This window comes from Anoplolepis gracilipes, chromosome 2, assembly GCF_047496725.1.
Source record: "Anoplolepis gracilipes chromosome 2, ASM4749672v1, whole genome shotgun sequence".
NCBI classification, from domain to species: Eukaryota; Metazoa; Arthropoda; class Insecta; order Hymenoptera; family Formicidae; genus Anoplolepis; species Anoplolepis gracilipes.
This window is the reverse complement of record NC_132971.1, coordinates 5241709-5255773: the sequence shown is the minus strand read 5'-3', so window position 1 is coordinate 5255773 and position 14065 is coordinate 5241709. Positions and strand designations below refer to the sequence as shown.

Genomic DNA, 14065 nt, shown 5'->3' with positions numbered 1-14065 from the left:
AACTGCGGCTACTCGCGCGAAGAATCCTCATTAGCATCATATAACGCCGGTATAAGTTATAGCACTTAATAATAGAGGCATCCCTAGACTATGGCGAGAAATAGAAAAAAAAAAATCGCACGTTCCGTATGAGCAGAGGCGGAAGAAGCTTGAAGAAAAGAGGAATACATTCGGCAAGGCAAAAACATTCGCTAATATATTCTATTAAAATTTATATATTCTATAGTAATATTTAAATCTGTCAAATTTAATGTGTGTTTAAAAATAAAGTAATCAGTATATATTTATCCATAAAAATTTAAATTTAAAAAACCGCAAAGATTTCAAGTTTAAGATAAATTCAATAGTTTTAGATATTTTTCAAGCATCTTCTAAATTTCTCTTATACTTTGGAAAAAGAAGAGTATAAGGCAAAGAGAAATTAAAAGAGACTCTCGCCACTGTGAGGATAAATGAGCGCAAACGAGCGGACGCCACTGCCGCGCCGGAAAGCGTGTTTCGAGTCTGGATCCGCTACGTAAGTATACGACGAAGAAATAATGAAAAGCCGAGCGATAAATAATGCATTGGCTACCGCGGGAGGCATATAACTCATTCCACGGGAATATAGCCCCCGTCTCGAGGTCCGACAGTTCACCGCGCCGTCTCTCTCTCTCTCTCTCTCTCTTTCTTTTTTTACCTTCTCTTTCACCTCTGCCTCTGCCTCTTCTTCTTTCTTTGGTCCAATCGCCCTCCGCCTCTTCACGACGGATTCTCTACCTGCCATAAATCCGAACGCTACCATCCGAGGCTCTAATTGCATTATAAATTGTGTATGCCCCTGCACATCCTGTAGACCGCATAACGCAACGCGCCTGCAACCGCTTGCCATAGTGTTGAATCAACGCTTCCAAGATGCCAAACGTGTTTATCGGAAAATCGTAGTCAAATATGGAAATCTCATGGAAATTTGTCGACTGAAATATACCGGTTTCAAACTGAAAATTTTAACGTCTACATTATCAATTACAATTTATAGATAGTCACTGTTCTTAAGTGCGTTTTGCACGCAAATTCCCGCGTTACGTTTACAATTGACAGTTACAATAATACAAACTAGTAGTATCTTACAGCGACAGAATAGTTGTCAAAAAATTGACAAATTCACATAAGCTTATCAAGATTGCATATTACAAGCAATGTTATAGGATAGTATCATAGACAAGTACAATAAGATAAGATAATTTATGGCACGACTTAGATATAATAGACCGGCTCATTTTCACCCACGCACACTGACTGGCGATTCATTGAGCTGGTAGCGACTGTAGTCATTTACATATTAATTTCACCAGCCTAAAGATTAATATGTAAATTAGTAGATCAACTGCGGACGAATGATTTACCGTCGCTCGGAAGACAACACGCGTACGTAGCTATCTCGACAAGCGAAGGAAAAACTTAACGACAGCGCTCGTCACCTGCAAATGATTTACGGGAACAATGTCTATAAAATCAGACTCGACCAAGCGGACAACAATTTGGAAATTGTAATAACAAGCAAAGTTACTTTCAGTAAAATAAATCATTTCTTCTGCCTATTCCGTATTAGATGGAGTAAAATATCAATTAGTAAATAATTAAGTTGACTTAACAAAAAAATTCTATAGAAAATGAAAGAATATACTCAATATTGCGAAGACATGAACTGTTTTAAAATAAATAGAATAGATAAACTGTTTTAGAATAAATAGAATTCTCGAAAATTGACTAATGTCTCTTTTCAATACTGGTACAGGTGCGTTTGCTCGTAATTATTCTATTTTAATCAATATATTTTTATTTTTATATAAAAGGAGTACTTTTTCTAAAGCTTGCATAAAAATATAAAGCTTTGAAAATTTTACAAAAAAAATAAAAAGAAAAATATCGATAATGTGACGTTATGGAAACTTGACGTATCCTGAAACATTGTTTAATTACCAGAATTACTCATTCAAATTATCAAGAACTATAAAACTGTTAGAAATAAAAAGTCACACTCTTATTTATATATTTTCAAGAAATGATACTATCACATATATAATTGATATAAAAGACTAGAAAAAGTAGTTAAAATATTATTATACTTAATTTTTTAACTATTTATATGAATTTTATTCGTTTCGATTTGCGCGGATTTTAATAAATCCGATATTTCATACCCACAGAAATCGTGATTTCAGATTGTGATTATGATTATGATTTCAGACCTTTGCTCTTTGCACTGCATAAAATTCGAAAAAGCCAGAATTATCAGCATTGAGAAGAAAGGTCTCGGTACTCTTGAATGAATCCTATTGCTAAGGTAGCGTGGTATATCTCTGCGCACTTCTAGGCTGCTTACTCAATGGGCAGATTGTTAGATAGAATCAGAGCCCCGGACCGACCCTATAAATCCTCCGCGGGCACAATTATATAGAGGATGCAGGGATTATTGTTACAGAGGCCGAAGAGAGAGCCACTCGATCGCGGCTTTTGTACGTACACGACTTCGCCGCACGGGGATTACCCTCATAAATATATTCAAGACCCATTATGCGAGCCCGAGGACGTTGATAACGTAATAATGAGGGCATGGGCTAATGAGACGTGCGCTGAAAATTCATCCGGTAATCGCGATTGACGTCGAGATTTTACCTTCCTTCGCGTCAAGCGCTCTTAATACCTGTTTTATTCCCTTCATTATAGTTCATCTCTTCGTTATGTTGCCTCGTAAATGTTTAAATCAAGAAAAAAAAGATATTTACTTATTTTTAATATTAAATAATACAATGTAATTAGCTAATATCTATAAAAATAAAGATATATTTATATCTCCTAAGTCCTAAAATATCGTTTACATTTTCCTTTTTCTTTTGGTATTTTACCGTTTCTATAATTAGCAACATCTATAATTAGAAAAATTATCATCACTTGTATTTTTTTTTTTTAAATATGTGATTGATGTAAAGCTCGTAACCTTCCCACTATTTCCTCCATAAAAAGTTTTTACGTCACACTTTTTTTTAATTTTTAAAATCGCGGCTATTAACTTATTTGTTCACATAAATAACAACGTTAAAATAATGTTATCGTAAACCATCGCCCATATTTCTATCTCGTTTTTAATAACATTTCGCCAGCGTTGTTCTACCTCGATTATTAGTAGCAACAATATTATTTTTAATTATCGCTAATGAATAATATTATCGAAAATAATTAAAAATAATATTATCGCTTATTATTATTATTGTCATTATTATCGTACATCAGAACGTCCGCTTATATATAATTGTATTTTATCTCTCCTGTACTTAAAATCTCCTCCTTCCAAGGTCGTAATAAACTCTCGACTCGCGGCCGTTCGCGATGCCTGATTTTTGTATGTCTGGCTACCTATGATGCAAAAAAAATATCTTTTTTTAAATCAATGCTACCGTAATGTTCTAAGAAGAAATAGCCCCTTTCCCTCACCCTCATCTGTGACGAACTCCCCTTCGTCGTCTGTCACATCGCATGCTTCCACCCAGGATACTGACAAGTGTCGCCATGTGGAAAAGACCGCCGCCGCTACGAAGAAGACACTCGTTTCACTCGAGAGAATCGACGCGCACACACAAGCGGCCGATATATGTCCGGCTTATGCACATCCGTGCTTCTAATTACCCGGGATGAAGACATCACGGGAGTCGCCAGAGTCGCTTCTCTCGAAGTCCGCTCGTCTGTTCGCTCTCAAGCGACGCGCTGTCATCAAAGGAACGAGTCGTGTGCATTTTGTTGGCTAATATATACATGTGTATAAGTGTGTGTGTGTGTGTGTGCGTGTGTGTGTGTTGGCCAACGGATTCTTTATTATTTATTATGATTATGAGAGCGCTCACTTTCCCAAATCATTATCGTCATGTTTATAGTTTTTATAGCATAAGAGCAATCTGAATATTATTATTAATAGCGTATCTGCACCATCGTTCTATTTGTGCTCAGATTAAATGTAGCTAGATTTTTTAACACTATCGTTAACGAATATCACGATAATTACGTATGCAATTTGCATCGCAAAGTTTGCAATATTTTTAAATATTATATAGTAGATGTGTGTATAAAGAGATACATTTAAATATTATGACTTTACATAAAATCTCATATTATTGAAAACATAACAAGCAGTTATTCCAAGCTATCGGTCTTGTATCAGATATTATAAAATTATAATAAACACACATTCCATTAATACTGATCAATTTTTAAAGCTTGTATAAATTACTTATATTTTTAATACAACCTACGAAGATATTTTATAGACAGCTTGATATATATAAAATCACCGTCTCGGGAATAACAGACGAACGCGTCGATAAATTCCTCCGTTTGGCTGAGATCGTTATAGAGGATATAAAATACCGAAACCCGGAGCAGTAATTTGAAATAATTAACTTTATGGTGTTTTCGGTCGAGTATAAAAGCTACTGATCAATTAGTCAACTTGCACACGTCCGTGTGCGCGTAACACGCGATTCCAGCATTCTGTCGAGAAAATAATTTCGTACTTCCAATAAATGAAACCAGTTTTATGGCATTTCGCCGTGCGACGAAACGCTTTTACGCACTTCTCTCTGAGACAAACGATGCGCATGAGAGAAGCGAAAAAACACTTCATTAAATTCTTATTTAATGCAACAACGCAGGAAAGGAATAATATGTGGCGGGAGACTATGATACAGATACTGAATGTGTAACTCACCATTGTGAAGTCTTCTTTTGGAGGTGCGTAGGTGTTCGATAATGGAGGTGAGGGGTCTGCGGCCACCACCGCTGCCACCCCCACAACTCCAGGGGGAGTCTCGCTCCGAGCCGTCCGCCAGGTTGTCACGATCCCTAAAAATAAAAGAAAATTGATTTTATTAGAGAAATGTTCTCATTACACTGAAACAACAACAACAAACAATAAATATATTTAAGAAATTGAAAATAACGCAAAAAATAAAATATGTACATCAAAAACATAATACAAATTACAAAAACAGCGCGATAAATAACTTTATTCTGAAGTAGAAATCATAGACCGTAATATATCGATGACTAATGAAATACATCGAAAGAGATGAGAGAGAGAGAGAGAGAGAGAGAGAGAGAGAGAGAGAGAGAGAGAGAGAGAGAGAGAGAGAGAGAATAAATGAGAAATTAAATAACTTATTAAATGTATTACGACAATAATGTATATGCAATCATAAAATTATACTATTATAAAACTACATATGTATAACTAATACTATTATAAATATAACTATTATGAAATATTATAAAATTAGTTTTATACTATTATAAAACTACATATAACTAATTACAGCATCCGTAATATTACTTCCTATAATTAGAATAATTAAAAAGTAAGTAAATTATTATATACAATAAAAATAAATCATATCTGATTTTTTTAATTACAACAGAAATATTCATATATAATTATAATTATATAATTATAAATATATATTAAAAATATATTACATATAGTTTAAATGTTTATTATTATAAAGAATTTATATATTATAAATTTTATTATAAAAGATTAATATATTATAAATAATTTATATTTTTATTATAAATAATAAAAATAGTTTAATCTATTTCAACTATAAGTCTATATGTAGCAATATGTGTGTGTGTGTGTGTGTGTGTGTGCGTGTGTGTGCAATCAACAAGTTTCTCTTCGATTAGCTCGATGTCAATGGCGAAACATATGATAGCAGCCTAGAATTTACTGAGTTCATTGTCACGTAGATTCAATGAGAAATTAAACAAACCGTTATTGATCCGATCCCGTTTGAAAACACTACTCAGCAATAACGACACGTTCATCAAACTAATGTCCTGTCGCTTGAGAATTGTCTGACGTATGTACAAGAAAAACAACGGACAGCTTTTCATCGGGATACATATAATTAGATGACACGACGATGATGATACATGGTACATGTGTAGCTGTACAATACACGTACGACTGATTCGCGCAAAGTGTCGCGATAAATTGGACGTCTAAAGATCGATATAATGACACGGTGTAACCGCGAGGTGAAGGAACGACCGCTTTCTTTCTGGGAATTCCGCGCACGATTCTTTTTCGCGTTTTGCGTGACAGCCGATAATCACGATTGGCAAAACCTTAGTTATTTACACCGCGCGTAGGGAGAAAAAGTATCGCTCACCGCGGCATTGAACCCGGATATCTCGCAAGTGCCCATTAAAATCACGCCGTCGAACAAGCCGAACAGCCTGATAAGCGGTGTAATTAAATCGACCGATTTCGTAAGAGCAACGAAACAAGAGAATCCGCAAATCACGCCTGCTTCCGCACGATTCGATACGCGCGCAAACATTTAAGGATGCGCCGAACGACGAGTCCTATTTCAGTCAGGACGAGTCAGCAGCTCCATCAGAGCACCGATCGCCATCTTTCCTCGCTTCCTGAAGAATTCTTGCATATCATGCCAGCCGGTCTTGTAAGCGCCGTATCGAAGACGTTAAACGAGCGGGCAACACCTGCGCGTCTTCGTGAGGCTGAACCGCAAACGATGAATAGAGAGGCGATAGAGAGAAGAGATTAATACAGGAAAACGAAGACTTTTTATATCATTTATAAATGTTATAAAAATAAAAATTATTTCATAAGAGATATCTCAGGAAATGAAGTGTTAAATTGCTTTTATTGAATAATAAATCTTATTGAGAATAATAAATAATTAAGCATACTTAAAAGATTCACTAATCTGTCGGCGTATTTTCAAAGCAACAATTTATGTTGCTATTTTCAATAACGAAACCGACGACCTGAAACTTCGAGGAATCGAGATACCTTTTGCGAAAGGATGTCTCTAGCGAAGTGCCAACAGAGTCAAGCCTTTAAGCAGCGCGGATCAAGACCCCGGCATTTTATTCGGGTTTCCTGCATGCAAGCCGAGGTACTCTTGTTCGACGAGCATGACGATTCGCGGCGAACTTATGGTTAGGTCGGCTTACAACCGGATCGGATCGATTCCCCCATGACACGTATGATGGTGTCGTACCGTGCATTATAGTGCCCGAGTCTCGCGATTGCTCAGTCGCAATGTAGACGGACTCAAGTTTATAGAATTCTCGCGGATCGTAATGCTCGGCGACGACGAGAGGAGATCCGGCGAAACCGTTACCGCCAAGTCGTTAAGCCTCGTCGTTAAGTCGATTATCCGCAACCCTTGACGACAAAGATTTCGCATCGAGTTTCCTTACATTCCACGATCCATCCGGATCCAGGCAAATCATTTACGTTTATCGTTCGATAAAGTGTCGCCGTTGAAAATGTCTCTGAACAAACACTGCCATTCCATGTAGATTCCGTTTTATTGTAAAGCGACCATACCAACATTATTACGATTTAATAATATCTCTCTGTTATACATAACATGTAGAATTCATAGAGATTGTACGTTTGTCGACTGCTAACATACAAAGTTCATAGGAAGTTTACTATAAATATTTGAAATTTAGACATATATACTTAAAAAAGTTTCTCATTCGATATTAATAACATGACAAAACTATTTAAAGTTGAAATACGTTCAAATAATTTTATTAACAAATTGTTATATATATATATATATATATATATATATATATATATATATTATTAGAGGAATTAGGAAAGTTAGAAAGCGCGCTATACAATACTATATGATATAATATTTAAATGATCGAACAGATGCCAGATTGATCACGGAGCGGTAAATTTTCCCAATATAATACTGGTAGCTAGAAAATAATTAAGAAGAAAGATGACTTAAAACGGACCATCAATCTGAGTGGTTATCTCTGGAAAGGGATAAATACTGAAATATATATCTTGTCATAAATTTATGGTACAATGAAAGAATAAGAAAGAAAAAGAGAAGATGGAAGAGGAGGAAGTTAAAGATGGCGTGCGGGACGACCTGATGCAGCTTACCACCTGTCTTTTACGGTGCCACTTGAGCTGTAATTGCCGAAGAGAGAACGTCGTAATCATCGTCGTTGTCGTCGTCGTCGTTGTCGTCGACGATCGGCGGCGACCGCGACAAGGGTCGACCCTCTTCGAGAAAACTAAGCACCGCAACACAGCGGCCCGCTCTCAAGTGCCGCAGAGTGTCATCAGCGGCTTGCAACGTCGCCGACGACAACGGCCGACAGTTTTCGCGAGAAGCTGAAGGCAGGCCTGCAGCGTGTTTGCCATTACGAACTGCCGCACTCGACGGGCAGAAAAGATTTGTCGAGGTTGCCACTCGTCCTCCGGCGACATCGCTCGATAATAACGCAAAGGCACCATGACGTTGAAACGATCTCACAAAATACAAATCATCCAAAAATCTCGAAATGGAATGTACTATATATATTTTAGAAATATAAAAAGAAAACGTATAAATATTGTGTGATATAAATTTTAAAAATATTTCTCATCAATATGTTATTAGTAGAAACAAAGTAGAAAGTTCCGGTTTCTCTTCCTCTTTCTCAGAAGTATTAGTTATGTAAATAGAAAATACTTGCTTCTCGAAATTCGAAAAAAGAAACAAGGAGTAATTTAAACAGAGGTTGGCATCCTCGAATAAAATAATTTAATTACTTAATTATTTTTGTAATTAATAACTACTATCTACTTGCAGAAAATAAAATATGCTTCTGGAAGAAACGCATTGAGTTCGTTATTGTGTAATATTTCAGTAGCTCCTAAATGAATCAGTCACTGACATTTCATAGCCGCATAAAATAATCTGGTGAACAATGGATACATTTCTTGATGCAAAAGTCGAGTTTTCATTCATCAAATGCATTGTAACAGCGACAGTTATTTGTTCCTTAAAGATACAATTGTACCTCAACATTCAGATTCCTCAGACGCAGTGGGAGTCGAACTTCAAATAAGATACCCGACAGAGCTCCTGCTGGTAACAACGACGAGCTACGCCGAGATCACCGTGTTTCAATGGCACAAACAAATCTTAGGGTAGATTCCCTTAGTGTGAGGTGCAGAATCACAATCAGTTACGCATGATCATTTAATGCTTCCAAGTTTTTCATTGTAAAACTCTCGCGGTTCTTTTTCTTCCAATTAATTTGAATTAATTAAATTCATATTAAAAATATATTAAAAATATCATAATACGTAAAAAAATATTCCATATTAAAATTTAGAACTTTCTAAAATTTTCTTCATAAAATTTCATCGAATCTTCAATTTAAATTAATTATGTACATTTGCCACGGAATACCTGTAGCACGGATAACTATTAAAATAAATCAAATGTGTGGCAATAATCGTTAATAAAAAAAGCTGCGACAAGGAGAACGAGGTACAGGAACCTCAGATCAAAGATAATTTCGAAGATTAGCTTCTCGCAACGAGACGATCGAGATCGCAACAAGCCGTGCAATAAGATACTTCATGACAACTGCACGTGAGAAATAAATACGAGCCGGCGAATTGCATCCATCACGATTACCTGAGGCTACACACTGCAATTTCGTAACGTCTAATTAATCCTACACGCATCGACCAAGTGTGCGCGGACGCAACAACCTGCTTCCACCGTCGCATAAACTGTACCACCCGCGCTCCCCTCGTAATCTCGATCGATCGAATCGCGAAGACAAAAACGCTCATCTCGAATCCACCGACCGATCCCGGCAGCGCTCGCAAATCAGTAAATCGGATAGTGCTGTTCGCGACTGGTGAGCAACGATTAAAGTTTGCGCGACTATTAGCAGCGTGCAACCGATAAAATCTTTTGGCGAAAGCTCATCGAAGAGATACTGGGATCAATTAGATATTTGATTCATTCAATCGTACGAATCCATTTTTTGATGATTCGTACGATTGACTCTAGATTCAATGTCTGTCAGATTTATTCTAAAGAAATAAATTGCTGAGAATGTTGAAATACATTGTATAAATCTTATGATAGATATTCAATTTACATATAATCAAATAATAATACTATTATGATAATTAAATTCAAGTTACGCAATAAAACAAAAATCTGCGGATTAATGTTACCGCAATAACAAGTTTCACGTCTCACAGTGGATAACAATAAAAATATATAAGATATATTTTTCTCTCAATTAAATATCAAAGTAATATTTATATAATTGCACAAGCGCGTGAAAAAAGACAATATAATATTCTGCCGAGAAACTTATTTCCGTCGCTAGCCGACGATTTCAAGTATCGATTGTTGGAACTACGGTTACTACCGATGAGAAGGAGAACGGTATGTCGACACAGCATTGTACGAGTGATCTTAGAATCGGCATGTAATTAGCTGACCCGATAGGGTACCAGCTGGTCGACGAGTGCGCGCGTTAATGTGGCTCTAATGTCGTGGGGCCCCCTTCGCGTACTGCCTTGTCGGCTAGCCTTTTAGAGCAACAGCAGCAACACATGAGCCTTTTCGACGTGCATACGATCTATGCTCTCCTTCCATCGTACCGTGCACTTCGCTACTCGCTTTGCACGCTCTCTCGTTCAGCATCCGTTAGTGCGGATGTGTCGACCAGAGTTACGAGCCGGTCGTTTTGCGATTTTTTCCCGACCGTCATGTTAAACTAACTAGTACTTGAGTAACGAATAATAGTAGTAGTGTTTTACGAAATATCTTTCATCAGAAGATCAGAGCAAGTAACACTGCATGGAAGAGTCGACATGAAAAAAAAAAACTGTCAGCCATGTTTTTAAAATTAGAGAGAGTTTTAGTATTCTGTATTAGTTAATAGTATTTGTAAAGGATTGTAGAGTTGTAAAATTATTTATAATTTACAAAATACGACATTTCGTAAAATACAACTATTATTTGTCATTATTATTTAACAGATAATAGTGTTTTACGAAATATCTTTCATCAGAAGATCAAAGCAAAAGTAACGTCTGGAAGAAACGATAATATTCAAAGACGATAGTGCACGCTCTTCTCCGAGAAATGATTGTCCTCGGGTTCATCGGAGTGCACGCCTTTGCGGTGCTGGCAGATAAAAAGCTTCCAGCCAGGTGACCCGCAGAGACGATGACGAACGTGACGAGCGAAATAATCGCCGGCATCGATAAGCCAGGTAATCGAGGCAAGGGTGGCCTGGCAGGCTCTCACGAAGTTGCCTCTCATCAAGGACGCATTAAGGAAGGACTCGCTGGACGTCCCGTAGGGAAGGGGTGAGAACGCGCAGCTACCGAGGAGGAAGGACAACATCGATCAAATCGTCTTCGGATCGTTTGAGAGCTAACCTCGAGAAACTTTCAGGCAGCGGTGACTGATACGCGGACAAGGCTCGGAAGCGCTCGCAGAAATTCCATGAGAAAGACCGTTTAATTAACGGACTGTGATGAATTCTTTGATTTAAGAGCAGCGTACTCCGAGGTCTCGGAGGTCGGCAAGAAATCCGAGGGCAATGCGAGATAACCGAGTGTTTCGGGTTCGCTGCTTCAGAAGCGGATCTTACGATTAAACGCGGGCTCGAAATTGCTGCTGCCGCGCGCGCGCGGAAACCGACATGATCTATGTCTTTTTCACGATCGGTCACGTCCGCGGAATTAATCCGCGGCGAAAAAGTACACGCTCTAAACTGCGATTGCCGTATTAAATTTTTGCCGTATCGCTTTCGCTGCAACTTTCTACAATATCTTGACGCGGATAACGCGGCGCACGTAACGGCCGACACGACCGCAAAATGATCGACGATCGACAGTTATCGCCGGAACGATCTGAGAAGGAAGTGCACCTGCCGAATCGGGGTCATGGCCATCGCGGGGTTCGCGCGAATTGAATGCCGCCTCTTTCTCCTCGGCGAGAGAAAGACGCCACGGACCAGGCTCGTCTCTTTACTCTCTTTACTCAAGTTCGACGCTCAGTTTATATTAGACGCAAACGAACATCAGAGTCTTTCATACGCCGTGATTTCTACTCATTGACATTTGAGCAATTAACGCGAGTTTCTCCAATTTCCAGGATGGTTTCTAATAACCGTGTTTTGCGAAGCTGGCGAAGCGTAAATACTTATTGCACATTATCTTTTATGTGTATACGTTAAAATAGGGTTATTCTTATTATTATAAAGTAACGAATTACATGATCGAACGATAATTGAATGTAACAATATTCAGAACGAAAAATAATATGTCAATTATTATATAAAAATAAAAGATAAAGAACAAGATACATTAATAAACAAGTTTCATTAACAAATTTTCTTGTAGAACTGATGACTTTATCGATTGCTTTGTCACATAATCACAATCGATGCGAATCACTCGTGACAATCACAACGTCAAGAACCGATTCCTCAGATTTCAATTTAATCACGCATACACACGTATAATGAAGAATATTAAGTCGATTCCATTCGAGTGAGAAAATCGATCCTTTATAATTATCACTTGGTATTATTTGGTCCACTATTTATTTTACTAAAAATTTATTCAGCTCTATGTGTACGTGTGTGTCCAAATATATTACACAAATAATTTTATTTATTATCACATATGTTATTGTAAATTGCAGACAATAACATTTTAGTAGATATCACTGTGCGTAAACAGTAAACATCGAAAATGCGAAAACATTGTTGTTAGTCACACTGATAATAAAATCAATGATAAAATTAACTATAATTGCATGGTAAAAAATTATAGTCGAGATACTCATTTTTATAGTAAATTCTCTTATAATACTAGTAATATAAATCATGTACGCATAGTACCAAGAACCAATGAAACTTTTTACAATAAATTTTAATAATTTCAATTCTTATATAGTAAAAAATGAAAAAAAGAAATAGTACATAATTTAACTATTCGTATATAGTCATTGCAACTTTATAATGGAAAGTGTTACTATATTATTATCGATCATTTACATATAATATAGTAATATATATTAATATAATATGTTAGATATTAATATAGTAATATATTAATAATAAATGAAGAAGATTGTAATAAGAGCTACATCTATACAGTACGCGGGATCTTATTAATGGCACATTTAACAACATTTGATAAATTTAAAATTAACTTTATGTGGTATCATAAACAAAAAGTGCGGGTGTGTGCAGCATATATGTGGCATATGGACCATGTATGAATTTTTTTAATTTTAAAGATATCGCGAAGATTTTAGTTAAGTTTAAATCCAGGATAATGTTTGATCATCTGATATATTAATAAATTATAAACTGTCTAATAAATATATTTGTTTATACAGATAAATTTTAAAATCGATAATTACTGAATAAAGATTTATTTTATTTAGAAATTATTAATTTTCTTTTATTATTTGCGCATAAAGCTTTTGACTTTTTTTAATTTTTACTTTATTATTGTTTGTTAAATTATTTGAAATATAATGTATCCAAATCTGATTAGTATGTGTTTTGATTTTCAGCTTTGATTTTAATGTCAACATTAATTTAATATAGATTTCTTATATAAATTTTTTTACCTTTTCATACCTTTGACCATCATTGCGTTAATTTTATTATACAATGACTGATTATTAACATTTGAATATTTGCGCTGAAGAAGGCTTGAAAAGTCGAGCCGAAAGGTTCGCCACTCCATGACTCATGTTTTTATCTTTTTTTTTCATTTTGTATTATGTATTTTATTGTTTTAATTTTTATGTTATTGCACTATAATTTATTAGATACATCGATTTTTGTTTATATATTTTAGTTACTTCGGCTACGACTATATCCACGTTTATATTGCGATGCGACTTTTTAATTTCATTGTAGCTTTCTGACATTGCATTAAACAAATTTTATTATAATTTAAATTATACATGTTTGGCTCATTCACGCCTTTGTACCACATCTTCCGATTTTTAATTTTTTATGAGCCTTTTTATTAATTTAATAATTTTTTTTATTTTTAAAGTTGTAACTAAAATTTATTATATATCTAACTTAATTAACTTAACATATAATAACTTTTTTAATTTATTTCTCCTCAAAACTGATAAAACTTTAAAAGTGTCTCACGGTTTCTGACGGTATAAGTAAGCCCGTTACT

At 35.8% G+C, this 14065-nt stretch overlaps 1 protein-coding gene across 3 annotated transcripts in view; it reads right to left on the bottom strand.

Moving 5' to 3' along the window:
- Window positions 1-14065, bottom strand: part of LOC140676016 (uncharacterized) — a 227913-nt gene that overhangs the window by 179371 nt on the left and 34477 nt on the right. For all 3 annotated transcript variants that reach the window (XM_072910597.1, XM_072910599.1, XM_072910598.1), the window contains exon 2: window positions 4742-4875. In XM_072910597.1, the coding sequence (XP_072766698.1) occupies window positions 4742-4875 (134 nt within the window). The remainder of the gene's footprint in view (window positions 1-4741; window positions 4876-14065) is intronic.